Raw genomic sequence first — 18,104 nt, forward strand, 5'->3', positions numbered from 1 at the left:
GCAGGAGCGCCGTCGGGCAGGAGGGTCGCCGGGCAGGAGGGTCGCCGGGCAGGAGCGTCGCCGGGCAGGAGCGTCGCCGGGCAGGAGGGTCGCCGGGCAGGAGGGTCGCCGGGCAGGAGGGTCGCCGGGCAGGAGGGTCGCCGGGCAGGAGCGTCGCCGGGCAGGAGCGTCGCCGGGCAGGAGGGTCGTCGGGCAGGAGGGTCGCCGGGCAGGAGCGTCGCCGGGCAGGAGCGTCGCCGGGCAGGAGGGTCGCCGGGCAGGAGCGTCGCCGGGCAGGAGGGTCGCCGGGCAGGAGCGTCGCCGGGCAGGAGCGTCGTCGGGCAGGAGCGTCGCCGGGCAGGAGCGCCGTCGGGCAGGAGGGTCGCCGGGCAGGAGCGTCGCCGGGCAGGAGCGCCGTAGGGCAGGAGCGTCGCCGGGCAGGAGGGTCGCCGGGCAGGAGCGCCGTCGGGCAGGAGGGTCGCCGGGCAGGAGGGTCGCCGGGCAGGAGGGCCGCCGGGCAGGAGGGTCGCCGGGCAGGAGGGTCGCCGGGCAGGAGGGTCGCCGGGCAGGAGGGTCGCCGGGCAGGAGGGTCGCCGGGCAGGAGGGTCGCCGGGCAGGAGGGTCGCCGGGCAGGAGGGTCGCCGGGCAGGAGGGTCGCCGGGCAGGAGGGTCGCCGGGCAGGAGCTTCGCCGGGCAGGAGGGTCGCCGGGCAGGAGCTTCGCCGGGCAGGAGGGTCGCCGGGCAGGAGGGTCGTCGGGCAGGAGGGTCGCCGGGCAGGAGCTTCGCCGGGCAGGAGGGTCGCCGGGCAGGAGCTTCGTCGGGCAGGAGGGTCGTCGGGCAGGAGGGTCGCCGGGCAGGAGCGCCGTCGGGCAGGAGGGTCGCCGGGCAGGAGCGCCGTCGGGCAGGAGGGTCGCCGGGCAGGAGGGTCGTCGGGCAGGAGCGCCGTCGGGCAGGAGGGTCGCCGGGCAGGAGCGCCGTCGGGCAGGAGGGTCGCCGGGCAGGAGCGTCGCCGGGCAGGAGCGTCGTCGGGCAGGAGCGTCGCCGGGCAGGAGGGTCGCCGGGCAGGAGCGTCGCCGGGCAGGAGGGTCGCCGGGCAGGAGGGCCGCCGGGCAGGAGGGTCGCCGGGCAGGAGGGTCGCCGGGCAGGAGGGTCGCCGGGCAGGAGGGTCGCCGGGCAGGAGGGTCGTCGGGCAGGAGGGTCGTCGGGCAGGAGCGTCGTCGGGCAGGAGGGTCGCCGGGCAGGAGGGTCGCCGGGCAGGAGGGTCGTCGGGCAGGAGGGTCGTCGGGCAGGAGGGTCGTCGGGCAGGAGCGTCGTCGGGCAGGAGGGTCGCCGGGCAGGAGGGTCGCCGGGCAGGAGGGTCGCCGGGCAGGAGGGTCGCCGGGCAGGAGCGCCGTCGGGCAGGAGGGTCGCCGGGCAGGAGCGTCGCCGGGCAGGAGCGTCGCCGGGCAGGAGCGTCGCCGGGCAGGAGCGTCGCCGGGCAGGAGGGTCGTCGGGCAGGAGCGTCGCCGGGCAGGAGGGTCGCCGGGCAGGAGGGTCGCCGGGCAGGAGGGTCGCCGGGCAGGAGCTTCGCCGGGCAGGACGGTCGCCGGGCAGGAGCTTCGCCGGGCAGGAGGGTCGCCGGGCAGGAGGGTCGCCGGGCAGGACGGTCGCCGGGCAGGAGGGTCGCCGGGCAGGAGGGTCGCCGGGCAGGAGGGTCGCCGGGCAGGAGCGTCGCCGGGCAGGAGGGTCGCCGGGCAGGAGCGACGCCGGGCAGGAGGGTCGCCGGGCAGGAGCGTCGCCGGGCAGGAGCGTCGCCGGGCAGGAGCGTCGCCGGGCAGGAGCGTCGTCGGGCAGGAGCGTCGCCGGGCAGGAGGGTCGTCGGGCAGGAGCGTCGCCGGGCAGGAGGGCCGCCGGGCAGGAGGGCCGCCGGGCAGGAGGGCCGCCGGGCAGGAGCGTCGCCGGGCAGGAGCGTCGCCGGGCAGGAGCGTCGCCGGGCAGGAGGGCCGCCGGGCAGGAGGGTCGCCGGGCAGGAGGGTCGCCGGGCAGGTGGGTCGCCGGGCAGGAGCGTCGCCGGGCAGGAGCGTCGCCGGGCAGGAGGGCCGCCGGGCAGGAGCGTCGTCGGGCAGGAGGGTCGCCGGGCAGGAGCGTCGCCGGGCAGGAGCGCCGTCGGGCAGGAGCGTCGTCGGGCAGGAGGGCCGTCGGGCAGGAGCGTCGCCGGGCAGGAGCGTCGTCGGGCAGGAGCGTCGTCGGGCAGGAGGGCCGCCGGGCAGGAGGGTCGCCGGGCAGGAGCGTCGTCGGGCAGGAGGGCCGTCGGGCAGGAGGGCCGTCGGGCAGGAGGGCCGTCGGGCAGGAGGGTCGTCGGGCAGGAGGGCCGTCGGGCAGGAGGGCCGTCGGGCAGGAGGGTCGCCGGGCAGGAGCGTCGCCGGGCAGGAGGGTCGCCGGGCAGGAGCGTCGCCGGGCAGGAGGGTCGCCGGGCAGGAGGGTCGCCGGGCAGGAGCGTCGCCGGGCAGGAGGGTCGCCGGGCAGGAGCGTCGCCGGGCAGGAGCGTCGCCGGGCAGGAGCGCCGTCGGGCAGGAGCGTCGTCGGGCAGGAGGGCCGTCGGGCAGGAGCGTCGCCGGGCAGGAGCGTCGTCGGGCAGGAGCGTCGTCGGGCAGGAGGGCCGCCGGGCAGGAGGGTCGCCGGGCAGGAGCGTCGTCGGGCAGGAGGGCCGTCGGGCAGGAGGGCCGTCGGGCAGGAGGGTCGTCGGGCAGGAGGGCCGTCGGGCAGGAGGGTCGTCGGGCAGGAGCGTCGCCGGGCAGGAGCGTCGCCGGGCAGGAGGGCCGTCGGGCAGGAGGGCCGTCGGGCAGGAGGGTCGCCGGGCAGGAGGGTCGCCGGGCAGGAGGGTCGCCGGGCAGGAGGGTCGCCGGGCAGGAGCGTCGCCGGGCAGGAGCGTCGCCGGGCAGGAGGGTCGCCGGGCAGGAGCGTCGTCGGGCAGGAGGGCCGTCGGGCAGGAGGGCCGTCGGGCAGGAGGGCCGTCGGGCAGGAGGGTCGCCGGGCAGGAGGGTCGCCGGGCAGGAGGGTCGCCGGGCAGGAGCGTCGTCGGGCAGGAGGGCCGTCGGGCAGGAGCGTCGCCGGGCAGGAGGGTCGCCGGGCAGGAGCGTCGTCGGGCAGGAGGGCCGTCGGGCAGGAGGGCCGTCGGGCAGGAGGGTCGTCGGGCAGGAGGGCCGTCGGGCAGGAGGGTCGCCGGGCAGGAGGGTCGTCGGGCAGGAGGGTCGCCGGGCAGGAGGGCCGTCGGGCAGGAGGGTCGCCGGGCAGGAGGGTCGTCGGGCAGGAGGGTCGTCGGGCAGGAGGGTCGTCGGGCAGGAGGGTCGCTGGGCAGGAGGGCCGTCGGGCAGGAGGGTCGCCGGGCAGGAGGGTCGTCGGGCAGGAGCGTCGCCGGGCAGGAGCGTCGTCGGGCAGGAGGGCCGTCGGGCAGGAGGGCCGTCGGGCAGGAGGGTCGTCGGGCAGGAGGGCCGTCGGGCAGGAGGGTCGCCGGGCAGGAGGGTCGCCGGGCAGGAGGGTCGCCGGGCAGGAGGGTCGTCGGGCAGGAGCGTCGCCGGGCAGGAGCGTCGTCGGGCAGGAGGGTCGCCGGGCAGGAGGGTCGTCGGGCAGGAGCGTCGTCGGGCAGGAGCGTCGTCGGGCAGGAGGGTCGCCGGGCAGGAGCGTCGTCGGGCAGGAGGGCCGTCGGGCAGGAGCGTCGTCGGGCAGGAGGGCCGTCGGGCAGGAGCGTCGCCGGGCAGGAGGGCCGTCGGGCAGGAGCGTCGCCGGGCAGGAGCGTCGTCGGGCAGGAGGGCCGTCGGGCAGGAGCGTCGTCGGGCAGGAGGGCCGTCGGGCAGGAGCGTCGCCGGGCAGGAGCGTCGTCGGGCAGGAGGGCCGTCGGGCAGGAGCGTCGTCGGGCAGGAGCGTCGCCGGGCAGGAGGGTCGTCGGGCAGGAGGGCCGTCGGGCAGGAGGGCCGTCGGGCAGGAGCGTCGCCGGGCAGGAGCGTCGCCGGGCAGGAGCGTCGCCGGGCAGGAGCGTCGTCGGGCAGGAGGGCCGTCGGGCAGGAGCGTCGCCGGGCAGGAGGGTCGCCGGGCAGGAGCGCCGCCGGGCAGGAGCGCCGCCGGGCAGGAGCGCCGTCGGGCAGGAGCGTCGTCGGGCAGGAGGGCCGTCGGGCAGGAGCGTCGTCGGGCAGGAGGGCCGTCGGGCAGGAGCGTCGCCGGGCAGGAGCGTCGCAGGGCAGGAGCGTCGCCGGGCAGGAGCGTCGTCGGGCAGGAGGGCCGTCGGGCAGGAGCGTCGCCGGGCAGGAGGGTCGCCGGGCAGGAGCGCCGCCGGGCAGGAGCGCCGCCGGGCAGGAGCGCCGCCGGGCAGGAGGGCCGTCGGGCAGGAGCGTCGCCGGGCAGGAGGGTCGCCGGGCAGGAGCGCCGCCGGGCAGGAGCGCCGCCGGGCAGGAGGGTCGTCGGGCAGGAGGGTCGTCGGGCAGGAGGGTCGTCGGGCAGGAGCGTCGCCGGGCAGGAGCGTCGCCGGGCAGGAGGGCCGTCGGGCAGGAGCGTCGCCGGGCAGGAGCGTCGCCGGGCAGGAGCGTCGCCGGGCAGGAGCGTCGTCGGGCAGGAGGGCCGTCGGGCAGGAGCGTCGCCGGGCAGGAGGGTCGCCGGGCAGGAGCGCCGCCGGGCAGGAGCGCCGCCGGGCAGGAGGGTCGTCGGGCAGGAGGGTCGTCGGGCAGGAGGGTCGTCGGGCAGGAGCGTCGCCGGGCAGGAGCGTCGCCGGGCAGGAGCGTCGCCGGGCAGGAGCGTCGCCGGGCAGGAGGGCCGCCGGGCAGGAGGGCCGCCGGGCAGGAGGGCCGCCGGGCAGGAGCGTCGCCGGGCAGGAGCGTCGTCGGGCAGGAGGGTCGCCGGGCAGGAGGGTCGTCGGGCAGGAGCGTCGTCGGGCAGGAGCGTCGCCGGGCAGGAGGGTCGCCGGGCAGGAGGGTCGCCGGGCAGGAGGGCCGTCGGGCAGGAGGGCCGTCGGGCAGGAGGGCCGCCGGGCAGGAGCGTCGCCGGGCAGGAGCGTCGCCGGGCAGGAGCGTCGTCGGGCAGGAGGGCCGTCGGGCAGGAGGGCCGCCGGGCAGGAGCGTCGTCGGGCAGGAGGGCCGTCGGGCAGGAGGGCCGCCGGGCAGGAGCGTCGCCGGGCAGGAGCGTCGTCGGGCAGGAGCGTCGCCGGGCAGGAGGGCCGTCGGGCAGGAGCGTCGCCGGGCAGGAGCGCCGTCGGGCAGGAGGGTCGCCGGGCAGGAGCGTCACCGGGCAGGAGCGCCGCCGGGCAGGAGGGTCGTCGGGCAGGAGGGTCGCCGGGCAGGAGGGTCGCCGGGCAGGAGCGCCGCCGGGCAGGAGGGTCGCCGGGCAGGAGGGCCGCCGGGCAGGAGCGTCGCCGGGCAGGAGCGTCGTCGGGCAGGAGCGTCGTCGGGCAGGAGGGCCGTCGGGCAGGAGGGCCGTCGGGCAGGAGGGTCGCCGGGCAGGAGCGTCGCCGGGCAGGAGCGTCGTCGGGCAGGAGGGTCGCCGGGCAGGAGCGTCGTCGGGCAGGAGCGTCGTCGGGCAGGAGGGCCGTCGGGCAGGAGGGTCGCCGGGCAGGAGGGCCGTCGGGCAGGAGCGTCGCCGGGCAGGAGGGTCGCCGGGCAGGAGCGCCGCCGGGCAGGAGCGCCGCCGGGCAGGAGGGTCGCCGGGCAGGAGCGTCGCCGGGCAGGAGGGTCGCCGGGCAGGAGCGTCGTCGGGCAGGAGGGCCGCCGGGCAGGAGGGTCGCCGGGCAGGAGGGTCGCCGGGCAGGAGGGTCGCCGGGCAGGAGGGCCGTCGGGCAGGAGGGTCGCCGGGCAGGAGGGTCGCCGGGCAGGAGCGTCGCCGGGCAGGAGCGTCGTCGGGCAGGAGCGCCGCCGGGCAGGAGCGCCGCCGGGCAGGAGGGTCGTCGGGCAGGAGCGTCGCCGGGCAGGAGCGCCGCCGGGCAGGAGGGTCGCCGGGCAGGAGCGCCGCCGGGCAGGAGGGTCGTCGGGCAGGAGCGTCGTCGGGCAGGAGGGCCGTCGGGCAGGAGCGTCGCCGGGCAGGACGGTCGCCGGGCAGGAGGGTCGCCGGGCAGGAGCGTCGTCGGGCAGGAGGGTCGCCGGGCAGGAGGGTCGCCGGGCAGGAGCGTCGTCGGGCAGGAGGGTCGTCGGGCAGGAGGGTCGCCGGGCAGGAGGGTCGCCGGGCAGGAGGGTCGCCGGGCAGGAGCGTCGCCGGGCAGGAGGGTCGCCGGGCAGGAGGGTCGCCGGGCAGGAGGGTCGCCGGGCAGGAGGGTCGCCGGGCAGGAGGGTCGCCGGGCAGGAGGGTCGCCGGGCAGGAGCGTCGCCGGGCAGGAGGGTCGCCGGGCAGGAGGGTCGTCGGGCAGGAGGGTCGTCGGGCAGGAGGGCCGCCGGGCAGGAGGGTCGCCGGGCAGGAGGGTCGCCGGGCAGGAGGGTCGCCGGGCAGGAGGGCCGTCGGGCAGGAGCGTCGCCGGGCAGGAGGGTCGCCGGGCAGGAGGGTCGCCGGGCAGGAGGGTCGCCGGGCAGGAGGGTCGCCGGGCAGGAGGGTCGCCGGGCAGGAGCTTCGCCGGGCAGGAGGGTCGCCGGGCAGGAGCGTCGCCGGGCCGGAGCGCCGTCGGGCAGGAGGGCCGCCGGGCAGGAGCGTCGTCGGGCAGGAGGGTCGTCGGGCAGGAGCGTCGCCGGGCAGGAGGGCCGCCGGGCAGGAGGGCCGCCGGGCAGGAGGGCCGCCGGGCAGGAGCGTCGCCGGGCAGGAGCGTCGCCGGGCAGGAGGGCCGCCGGGCAGGAGGGCCGCCGGGCAGGAGGGCCGCCGGGCAGGAGCGTCGCCGGGCAGGAGCGTCGCCGGGCAGGAGCGTCGCCGGGCAGGAGGGCCGCCGGGCAGGAGGGCCGCCGGGCAGGAGGGCCGCCGGGCAGGAGCGTCGTCGGGCAGGAGGGTCGTCGGGCAGGAGCGTCGCCGGGCAGGAGGGCCGCCGGGCAGGAGGGCCGCCGGGCAGGAGGGCCGCCGGGCAGGAGCGTCGCCGGGCAGGAGCGTCGCCGGGCAGGAGGGCCGCCGGGCAGGAGGGCCGCCGGGCAGGAGGGCCGCCGGGCAGGAGCGTCGCCGGGCAGGAGCGTCGCCGGGCAGGAGGGCCGCCGGGCAGGAGCGTCGTCGGGCAGGAGGGCCGCCGGGCAGGAGGGCCGCCGGGCAGGAGCGTCGCCGGGCAGGAGCTTCGCCGGGCAGGAGCGTCGCCGGGCAGGAGGGTCGCCGGGCAGGAGCGTCGCCGGGCCGGAGCGCCGTCGGGCAGGAGGGTCGCCGGGCAGGAGCGTCGTCGGGCAGGAGGGTCGTCGGGCAGGAGCGTCGCCGGGCAGGAGGGCCGCCGGGCAGGAGGGCCGCCGGGCAGGAGCGTCGCCGGGCAGGAGCGTCGCCGGGCAGGAGGGCCGCCGGGCAGGAGCGTCGTCGGGCAGGAGGGCCGCCGGGCAGGAGGGCCGCCGGGCAGGAGCGTCGCCGGGCAGGAGCGTCGCCGGGCAGGAGGGCCGCCGGGCAGGAGCGTCGTCGGGCAGGAGGGCCGCCGGGCAGGAGGGCCGCCGGGCAGGAGGGTCGCCGGGCAGGAGGGTCGCCGGGCAGGAGGGTCGCCGGGCAGGAGGGTCGCCGGGCAGGAGGGTCGCCGGGCAGGAGGGTCGCCGGGCAGGAGGGTCGCCGGGCAGGAGGGCCGCCGGGCAGGAGGGCCGCCGGGCAGGAGGGTCGCCGGGCAGGAGGGTCGCCGGGCAGGAGGGTCGCCGGGCAGGAGGGTCGCCGGGCAGGAGGGTCGCCGGGCAGGAGGGTCGCCGGGCAGGAGGGTCGCCGGGCAGGAGCGCCGTCGGGCAGGAGCGTCGCCGGGCAGGAGGGTCGCCGGGCAGGAGGGTCGCCGGGCAGGAGGGTCGCCGGGCAGGAGCGTCGCCGAGCAGGAGCTGCTCTGGGTTCATTCCCCCTCCCCCCCCCCCCCCCAGGGCGCTGCTCCGCGTTCACTCGCCCCTGCCCCCCCCAAATGCTGCTCCGGGTTCAGTCACCCCACTTCCAGGTGCTGCTCCGAGTTCAGTCACTGTGATGAACGGTTACTGCCTTATCATCATGTAAGGTGATGTCCCCTTTTAGACCAGGCTTGGAACCCTGGGGACTCCGCCTCTGGCTCCGCCCATCTGGGAGCCATACATAAAGGCCTGCCTCATGGTCTGTGTAGCAGTCAGCTCTCATCCAAATCTGTAGCACAGTTATTAGCCTAATAAAGCCTTCTTTACTGTTTAATCTCTGAGCATCATTATTGAGGGTACCTCAATTTATTAGGCTAAACTAGATTCAGGATGGACGCAGGCCTAAAACCAGAGAAGCTCAATCTGGAAGCACGAACGCCGGAGGCAAAGGAAATTTTTAAATACTGGCTGCGGTGCTTCGAGGCCTACCTGGACTCCTCAGAGACTCCCATCCTGGGGCCACGCAAGCTGCGTCTACTCCACGCCCGGGTGAGTCACAGAATCTCCGCCATGCTTGAAAAGGCAATGTCTTATGAGGAAGCGATTGAGTTGCCCCACAAGCGGTTTGTCAAACCCGTCAATGAGGTGCACACCCGGCATCTGCTCTCTACCTGCCGGCAGCGCTCGGGGGAATCGCTCGACGAGTTTGTTGAGAAACTCACCGCGTTGGCCAGGGACTGTGACCATCAGGATGTGACAGGGGAAGTCTATATGAACCTGCACATCAGAGATTCTTTCGTGTCCGGCATCCGCTCGACCTACATCCGGCAGCGACTGCTCGAAAACGGGGCAAAAGACCTCCAGGAGACGCTAACGCTCGCCTCCTCGCTGGTGGTGGCCCGACATAACTTGGGTACGTACCCCGCGGACTCAGCCAGCCCCCCCCGGACTTCCTCAGACTCGCCCGTATTACAGGCCTGCGCCACGCGGCGACCCGCTCACCATGGGGGCACACCTTGCTACTTCTGTGGGCAGGGCCAGCACCCACACCCACGCTGCCCAGCCCGCTCCGTGATCTGCAGCGACTGCGGGAAGAAAGGGCACTTTGCGAGGGTCTGTCTGGCCAGACCCAGGGGCCAGAAAAACAACGAACAGCCGGCCCGAAAATCAGGCTCTCAGGCCCGCAGGCCTCGCAATGCTGCTGCGCACCGACCCGACACGTCCTCTTCTGACGCGTCATCAGCCTCGTGCGAATCATGGGAGCGGCCATCTGGTCGGCGGCCATCTTCTCGACCCGACACGTGCGACCAACGGCAGCAGCCATTTTACGACTCCGACTACCCGCGACTGGGTGCGATCACCCTCGATCAAACTCGGCCAAAACACCTGCAGAACTCCATGATGCAGGTCCAGGTCAACGGGCACGACACTGCATGCCTCTTCGACTCCGGGAGCACGGAGAGCTTTATCCACCCAAAAACGGTAAGGCGCTGCTCCCTACGCACCCATCCCACATCCCAAACCATAGCCCTCGCATCTGGGTCCCACTCGGTACAAATCACGGGGTACTGTATTGCGGATCTCTCGATCCAGGGTGCCAAATACACCCGTTTCAAATTTTATATCCTCCCTCACCTCTGTGCCCCCCTGCTGCTCGGACTGGATTTCCAGTGCAGCCACCGAAGCCTGACACTGAAGTTCGGCGGACCCTTGCCCCCCCTCACGGTGTGCTGCCTTGCGACACTGAAAGTCGCACCCCCCTCGCTATTCGCTAACCTCACTCCCGACTGTAAGCCCGTCGCCACCAGGAGCCGGCGCTACAGTGCCCAAGATATGGCTTTTATCAAGTCAGAGATCCAGCGTTTACTGGGAGAGGGGGTCATCGAGGCTAGCAACAGCCCTTGGAGAGCGCAAGTGGTGGTAGTCCGGTCCGGGGAGAAGAAACGGATGTTCGTGGATTATAGCCAGACCATAAACCGATTCACGCAGCTTGATGCGTACCCTCTTCCTCGCATCGCGGAAATGGTAAATCGGATCGCCCAATACCGAGTCTTTTCCACGGTCGACCTCAAATCTGCCTACCACCAGCTCCCCATCCGACCAAAAGACCGCCCCTATACTGCCTTCGAAGCAGCCGGCCGGCTCTTCCACTTCCTCAGGGTCCCCTTTGGTGTCACAAATGGGGTCTCCGTCTTTCAAAGGGCGATGGACCAAATGGTGGACCAGTACGGTTTGCGGGCTACATACCCGTACTTGGACAATGTCACCATCTGCGGCCATGATCAGCAGGACCATGACGCTAACCTCAAAAAGTTGCTCCAGACCGCCCGAGCCCTTAACCTGACCTATAACGAGGGCAAATGCGTTTTCCACATCACCCGGCTGGCCATCCTCGGCTATGTCGTGGAAGACGGGGTCCTAGGTCCCGACCCCGACCGCATGCGCCCCCTTAAGGAACTCCCTCTCCCCCGCAGCCTCAAGGCCCTCAAACGGTGCTTGGGGCTTTTCTTCTATTACGCCCAGTGGGTCCCCAAGTATGCGGACAAAGCCCGCCCACTCCTAAAGACCACCACTTTTCCCCTCTCGGCTGAGGCTCAATTGGCCTTCAACCGCATCAAGGCCGACATCATCAAGGTCGCTATGCACGCGGTGGACGAAACCATCCCTTTCCAGGTAGAGAGCGATGCATCAGACATCGCCCTGGCTGCTACCCTCAATCAAGGAGGCAGACCAGTAGCGTTCTTCTCCCGAACCCTCACCGCCTTCGAGATTCAACACTCTGCAGTCGAAAAGGAGGCACAAGCCATTGTGGAGGCTGTGCGGTGCTGGAGACACTACCTCGCCGGTAGGAGGTTTACCCTCGTCAACGACCAACGGTCGGTCGCCTATATGTTCGATAACACGCAACGGGGCAAAATAAAAAACGATAAAATTTTGAGGTGGAGGATCGAACTCTCCACCTACTCGTACGATATCAAGTATCGTCCAGGGGACCTCAACGAGCCCCCAGATGCCCTGTCCCGCGGCACATGCGCCAACGCGCAGGAGGACCGCCTGCAAGCCATCCACAATGACCTCTGCCACCCGGGGGTTACCCGGCTCGTCCATTTCATCAAGTCCCGCAACCTATCTTACTCAACCAAGTAGGTCAAGACCATGATCAGGGCTTGCCAGGTCTGTGCGGAGTGCAAACCGCACTTCTATCGGCCAGACAAGGTTCGGCTCGTGAAGGCCTCGGGCCCCTTTGAGCGACTAAGCGTGGACTTCAAGGGGCCCCTCCCGTCCACCAACCGTTATGCTTATTTCCTCACCGTGATCGATGAGTTCTCCCGTTTCCCATTCGCCATTCCCTGCACCGACATGACCTCAGCCACGGTGATTAAGGCACTGCACAGCATCTTCACCCTGTTCGGTTTCCCTGCTTATATCCACAGCGACCGGGGTACATCGTTCATGAGCGATGAACTGCGTCAGTATCTGCTCAGCAAAGGCATCGCCTCGAGCAGAACGACCAGCTATAACCCACGGGGAAACGGGCAGGTGGAGAGGGAGAACGCGACCGTGTGGAAGGCTGTCCTTCTGGCCCTGCGGTCGAGAAATCTCCCAACCACCCGCTGGCAGGAGGTCCTACCCGATGCCCTACACTCCATTAGGTCACTCCTCTGCACGGCCACAAATGAGACCCCTCATGACCGATTGTTTCTCTTCCTCAGGAAGTCTACCTCCGGGGTCTCGCTTCCACCTTGGCTGACGGCTCCGGGACCTGTTCTTCTCCGAAGGCACGCGAGGAGCCATAAAACGGACCCCCTAGTTGAAAAGGTCCGACTGCTCCACGCCAACCCCAGTTACGCCTACGTGGAGTACTCTGACGGCAGGCAAGATACGGTTTCCCTCCGGGATCTGGCGCCCGCTGGATCCTCCACCAGACGCCCCTTCCCGCGCCACTCCCCTGCAAGACCCGTCGCCCCCTACAACACACCCCCTTCCGGCCCTACCACCCGTTGGTGAGCTCCTACCGTGCGCCCCCCCTTTACACACCCCGCCGGCGCCGGCTCCGCTACCCCCGGCCCTGCCTAGTTCCTCTGCCCCGACCCGGACCGAAGCTCCGACCGGTGCTCCCGGATGTGCCCTCAACCGGGACGTCCGTGCCCGCCGCACCACCGCCCGAATTGAGGAGATCGAGGAGGACGATCCGGCCGCCGAGACGGATGGACCTATGATGGCACTTCACCCCCGCCGGACTCCTTTTTAAACAGGGGGTGAATGTGATGAACGGTTCCTGCCTTATCATCATGTAAGGTAGAGAGCGATGCATCAGACATCGCCCTGGCTGCTACCCTCAATCAAGGAGGCAGACCAGTAGCGTTCTTCTCCCGAACCCTCACCGCCTCCGAGATTCGACACTCTGCAGTCGAAAAGGAGGCACAAGCCATTGTGGAGGCTGTGCGGTGCTGGAGACACTACCTGGTCCCCTTTTAGACCAGGCTTGGAACCCTGGGGACTCCGCCTCTGGCTCCGCCCATCTGGGAGCCATACATAAAGGCCTGCCTCATGGTCTGTGTAGCAGTCAGCTCTCGTCCATATCTGTAGCACAGTTATTAGCCTAATAAAGCCTTCTTTACTGTTTAATCTCTAAGCATCATTATTGAGGGTACCTCAGTCACCCCTCCCCCATCCCCGGGTGTTGCGCGGGGTTCACCACACACCCCCACCCGCGGGTGCGGCATGGGGTTTACCCCCCACCCCACCCCACGGTGCTGCTCTGAGTTCACTTGCCCCCCCACCCCCCCCAAATGCTGCTCTGGGTTCAGTCACCCCTCACCCACCCCCAGGTGCTGCTCCGGGTTCACTCACCCCTCCTCCACCCCTGGGTGCTGAATGGGGTTCACCCCTTCCCCCCGCCCCCCCCCCCCCCCCCCTCAGAGTTCAGTACCACCCTAGTATGCCGGCTGGAGTTCCGGAGACTCAGCACCGAGCCAGGGGCGGGGGGGGGGGTTGGTGGAGAGAAAATGTAGTCACGTCCTGAGCCAAGGGTCACATGTTCCTGGTTGTTTGGGGCAGTCGAGACCAATCTCTGTACAAACGAGCCACAGGCACAAGGGGAGAGAACGTCTCAAAATCTTTAATCACAGGCCACAGATATCGTGTGATAATAAACACAAATAAACTCCCACCTTAACAACATAGTGAGAACAATCTGTATGAAAACATCTCCATCTTATTTGTTACAATAAACATCATTGTTACTATTTGCACAAGAGTGATCATAGTGCAAGCCAGTCAGTGTGTGTGTGTGGGTGTGAGGGGAGTGTGGGGGTGTGCGTGTGTGTGTATGGGAATGTGTGTGAGTGTGTGGGTGGGTATGTCCGTGTGTGTGTGGGGTGTGTGTGTGGGGGTGTGTGTGTGGGGGTGTGTGTGTGGGGGTGTGTGTATGGGGGTGTGTGTATGGGGGTGTGTGTATGGGGGTGTGTGTATGGGGGTGTGTGTATGGGGGTGTGTGTATGGGGGTGTGTGTATGGGGGTGTGTGTATGGGGGTGTGTGTATGGGGGTGTGTGTATGGGGGGGTGTGTATGGGGGTGTGTGTATGGGGGGGCGAGTGTGGGGGTTAGTATGTCTGTGAGTGTGGGGGTTAGTATGTCTGTGTGTATGAGGGGGGGTGTGATTGAGTGAACCATATAGAGCAGCAAAGGGCTGATGATACACAGAGCCATGGCTCCAGGTGACTGTCAATGTTACATTTGAATTCTCCCAATAACTAGTCAACCACAGTGATTACACAGAACAACATATCATGAAGGTTTAAAATCCATTTTAAAATATAAATTTATATATATATATATATAAAAATACAGGCACAGCCAGGAATTAAAATCAACCAATAATCCACACATACAGACCTTTCATCCAAAAGTACGTTATTTCACCAAAACTAGCCCCATCAAACAGTCCCAGGACAGGTACAGCACAGAGTTAGATCCAGAGTAAAGCTCCCTCGACAATGTCCCCATCAAACACTCTCAGGGCAGAAACAGCACTGGGTTAGATACAGAGTAAAGCAAAGCTTCCTCTACACTGTCCCCATCAAACACTCCCAGGACAGGTAGAGCACGGAGTTAGATCCAGAGTAAAGCTCCCTCTACAGTGTCCCCATCAAATATTCCCAGGACAGGTACAGCACAGGGTTAGATGCAGAGTAAAGCTCACTCTACAATGTCCCCATCAAGCACTCCCAGGACAGGAACAGCACGGGGATAGATGCAGAGTAAAGCTCCCTCTACAATGTCACCATCAAACACAGCACAGGGTTAGATGGAGACTATGTTAAATTCCAAATCTTAAATAACATTTTCACCATGTTTAAAAGCAACAATAAGAAACCTAATGGACAAGAAGGTGTCAGAGGTCTGTGTGGAGTCTGCACATTCTCCCCGTGTCTGCGTGAGTTTCACCCCCACAACCCAAAGATGTACAGGTTAGGTGGACTGGCCACGCTAAATTGCCCCTTAATTGGAAAAAAAATAATTGGGTACTCTAAATCTATTTCAAAAAGGTGTCAGAGGAGCAGAGCGTCTCACAGCCCCAGGGCTGAGGGCTCCAATGTGGAGGTGCCTTGAGTCGTGGTGGGGAAGCTTTTCCAAGGCGGAGGGGCCCAGGGGAGAAAAGGCCCCATGGGGGACGGGTCTCTGCACTGGAGGGGTCCCTGTGCGCAAGAGAGGTTGTCGTATAGGCGGGGTCTAATTACTGTAGGGGATTGTGGGACCTTGGGGGATGGGGTCTTGGGGAGGGGGAAAAGGTTCCTGGGGTAGAGTTGTCTTGGAAGAGGAGGTGAGGCCCGGGGGGGGGGTCTAGAGGAAATGGCTCTCGGGGAAGAGGTACAGATGGAAGGGGTCTTGGAGGGGGGAGGGGGGGGGGGGGTGTTTCAGGCAGAAGGGTCGCGGTAGGGTCCCAGGGGAGGGGTCTTGGAGGTTGGTGCGATTCCAGTGGGAGCGATCTCTGAGGGGGGAGGGGTCCCAGAGGGGGAAGGGCTCCCAGGAAGAGCGGTCTCAGAGGAGTCGCAGGGGCTGGGGTTTCAGAGGGTGGGGGGGCGGGGTCCCTGGGCCTGTGCAGATTCCCAGCTTGCTCCTCACAGTTTGGTCACCTCCCGAATCCACTCGCGAAGCTTCGTCACCCGGCTGTAGATCCCTGGCTTGTTTTTCCGAGCGCATCCCTCGCCCCAGCTCACAATTCCAGCCAGGAACCATTTTCCATTCTCCTCCCGACAGGAGAGTGGACCCCCGGAATCACCCTGTCGTGTGAGAGAGAGAGAGACAATTAATCCAGGAATGTGAATAGAGAGAGTGAGGAAGAGAGAGGGAGGGAAAGTGTTAATATCGGGAACCAGATGAAAGGTGGGGAGGGGAGAGGGAGAGCGAGTGAGAGAGAGAGAGAGAGAGACAGAGTAGAGAGAGAAGAGACAGAAGAGAGAGAGAGAAAGAGAGAGAGAGAGAGAGAGAGAGAGAGAGAGAGAGAAGAGAGAGAGAGAGAGAGAGGAAGACACTGGGGATCCAGTGGACCCAACCAGGAATTAGACTATATTGGATCTGGTAATGTGTAACGAGGCAAGTTTAATAAACAATTTCAGAGTAAAAGATCCCTGAGGAAACAGTGACCATAACATTGTAGAATTTATCATTCAGTTTGAGAGTGAGAAACTTGGGTCAGAAAAAACTGTGTGAAACTTAAATAAGGGCTATTAAAAAGGAATGAGGACACAGTTGGCTGGAATGGACTGGGAACAAGGAGTTTAGCAAAAAAGATGGTTGATCAGCAATGGTAGATATTCATGACAATAATTGATGACTTACAGCAAAGGTATGTCCCAGTGAAAGAGAAGGATTCTCGGAAGGGGATAAATCAACCACGGTTAACCAAAGAGGTTAAAGACAGTATAAAACTGAAATGAACAAAAATAATGTGGGAAATATTAATGGTAAGGAAGACGATTGAGAAAGTTTTTGAAAAAACAAAAGAATAAAAGGGGCAGGGAGGTAGAGAGTGAGGGGGCAGTCTGGGAGGTGGTGAGGGGTCAGTAAAGGGGCACCGAGGGAAAGTGAGGGAGGAGTGATTGAGGGGGTGATGGGAGGAGTGATTGAGGGGGTGAGGGAGGAGATTCACACGAGGGGCGCATATCTAACAGGCATTGATAGCTCCAGTCAGGTAGCCACTGAGTGAGAGAGGGGCTGTGAGGGAGAGAATGATGGAAGGGAGGGGGTGAGGGAGGATGAGAGAAGAGGGAATGAGGGAGCAGGAAGTGAGGGAGGGGCGGTGGAGTGCGGGGGGGGTGGAGTGCGGGGGGGGTGGAGTGCGGGGGGGGTGGAGTGCGGGGGGGGTGGAGTGCGGGGGGGGTGGAGTGCGGGGGGGGTGGAGTGCGGGGGGGGTGGAGTGCGGGGGGGGTGGAGTGCGGGGGGGGTGGAGTGCGGGGGGGGTGGAGTGCGGGGGGGGTGGAGTGCGGGGGGGTGGAGTGCGGGGGGGTGGAGTGCGGGGGGGTGGAGTGCGGGGGGGTGGAGTGCGGGGGGGGTGGAGTGCGGGGGGGTGGAGTGCGGGGGGGTGGAGTGCGGGGGGGTGGAGTGCGGGGGGGTGGAGTGCGGGGGGGTGGAGTGCGGGGGGGTGGAGTGCGGGGGGGTGGAGTGCGGGGGGGTGGAGTGCGGGGGGGTGGAGTGCGGGGGGGTGGAGTGCGGGGGGGTGGAGTGCGGGGGGGTGGAGTGCGGGGGGGTGGAGTGCGGGGGGGTGGAGTGCGGGGGGGTGGAGTGCGGGGGGGTGGAGTGCGGGGGGGTGGAGTGCGGGGGGGTGGAGTGCGGGGGGGTGGAGTGCGGGGGGGTGGAGTGCGGGGGGGTGGAGTGCGGGGGGGGTGGAGTGCGGGGGGGGTGGAGTGCGGGGGGGGTGGAGTGCGGGGGGGGTGGAGTGCGGGGGGGGTGGAGTGCGGGGGGGGTGGAGTGCGGGGGGGGTGGAGTGCGGGGGGGGTGGAGTGCGGGGGGGGTGGAGTGCGGGGGGGGTGGAGTGCGGGGGGGGTGGAGTGCGGGGGGGGTGGAGTGCGGGGGGGGTGGAGTGCGGGGGGGGTGGAGTGCGGGGGGGGTGGAGTGCGGGGGGGGTGGAGTGCGGGGGGGGTGGAGTGCGGGGGGGGTGGAGTGCGGGGGGGGTGGAGTGCGGGGGGGGTGGAGTGCGGGGGGGGTGGAGTGCGGGGGGGGTGGAGTGCGGGGGGGGTGGAGTGCGGGGGGGGTGGAGTGCGGGGGGGGTGGAGTGCGGGGGGGGTGGAGTGCGGGGGGGGTGGAGTGCGGGGGGGGTGGAGTGCGGGGGGGGTGGAGTGCGGGGGGGGTGGAGTGCGGGGGGGGTGGAGTGCGGGGGGGGTGGAGTGCGGGGGGGGTGGAGTGCGGGGGGGGTGGAGTGCGGGGGGGGTGGAGTGCGGGGGGGGTGGAGTGCGGGGGGGGTGGAGTGCGGGGGGGGTGGAGTGCGGGGGGGGTGGAGTGCGGGGGGGGTGGAGTGCGGGGGGGGTGGAGTGCGGGGGGGGTGGAGTGCGGGGGGGGTGGAGTGCGGGGGGGGTGGAGTGCGGGGGGGGTGGAGTGCGGGGGGGGTGGAGTGCGGGGGGGGTGGAGTGCGGGGGGGGTGGAGTGCGGGGGGGGTGGAGTGCGGGGGGGGTGGAGTGCGGGGGGGGTGGAGTGCGGGGGGGGTGGAGTGCGGGGGGGGGTGGAGTGCGGGGGGGGGTGGAGTGCGGGGGGGGGTGGAGTGCGGGGGGGGTGGAGTGCGGGGGGGGTGGAGTGCGGGGGGGGTGGAGTGCGGGGGGGGTGGAGTGCGGGGGGGGTGGAGTGCGGGGGGGGTGGAGTGCGGGGGGGGTGGAGTGCGGGGGGGGGTGGAGTGCGGGGGGGGGTGGAGTGCGGGGGGGGGTGGAGTGCGGGGGGGGTGGAGTGCGGGGGGGGTGGAGTGCGGGGGGGGGTGGAGTGCGGGGGGGGGTGGAGTGCGGGGGGGGGTGGAGTGCGGGGGGGGGTGGAGTGCGGGGGGGGGTGGAGTGCGGGGGGGGGTGGAGTGCGGGGGGGGGTGGAGTGCGGGGGGGGGTGGAGTGCGGGGGGGGGTGGAGTGCGGGGGGGGGTGGAGTGCGGGGGGGGGTGGAGTGCGGGGGGGGGGTGGAGTGCGGGGGGGGGTGGAGTGCGGGGGGGGGTGGAGTGCGGGGGGGGTGG

At 69.1% G+C, this 18,104-nt stretch overlaps 1 protein-coding gene across 1 annotated transcript in view; it reads right to left on the reverse strand.

Annotated features, from left to right (window-relative positions):
• Positions 1 to 13,001: 13,001 nt before the first annotated feature.
• Positions 13,002 to 18,104, reverse strand: part of st14 (ST14 transmembrane serine protease matriptase) — a 247,426-nt gene continuing 242,323 nt past the window's right edge. Inside the window, exon 19 of the mRNA XM_072468842.1 lies at positions 13,002 to 15,181. Within this exon, the coding sequence (XP_072324943.1) occupies positions 15,020 to 15,181 (162 nt within the window). The 3' untranslated portion in view covers positions 13,002 to 15,019. The remainder of the gene's footprint in view (positions 15,182 to 18,104) is intronic.

Source organism: Scyliorhinus torazame, chromosome 12 (genome assembly GCF_047496885.1).
Source record: "Scyliorhinus torazame isolate Kashiwa2021f chromosome 12, sScyTor2.1, whole genome shotgun sequence".
Lineage (NCBI taxonomy): Eukaryota > Metazoa > Chordata > Chondrichthyes > Carcharhiniformes > Scyliorhinidae > Scyliorhinus > Scyliorhinus torazame.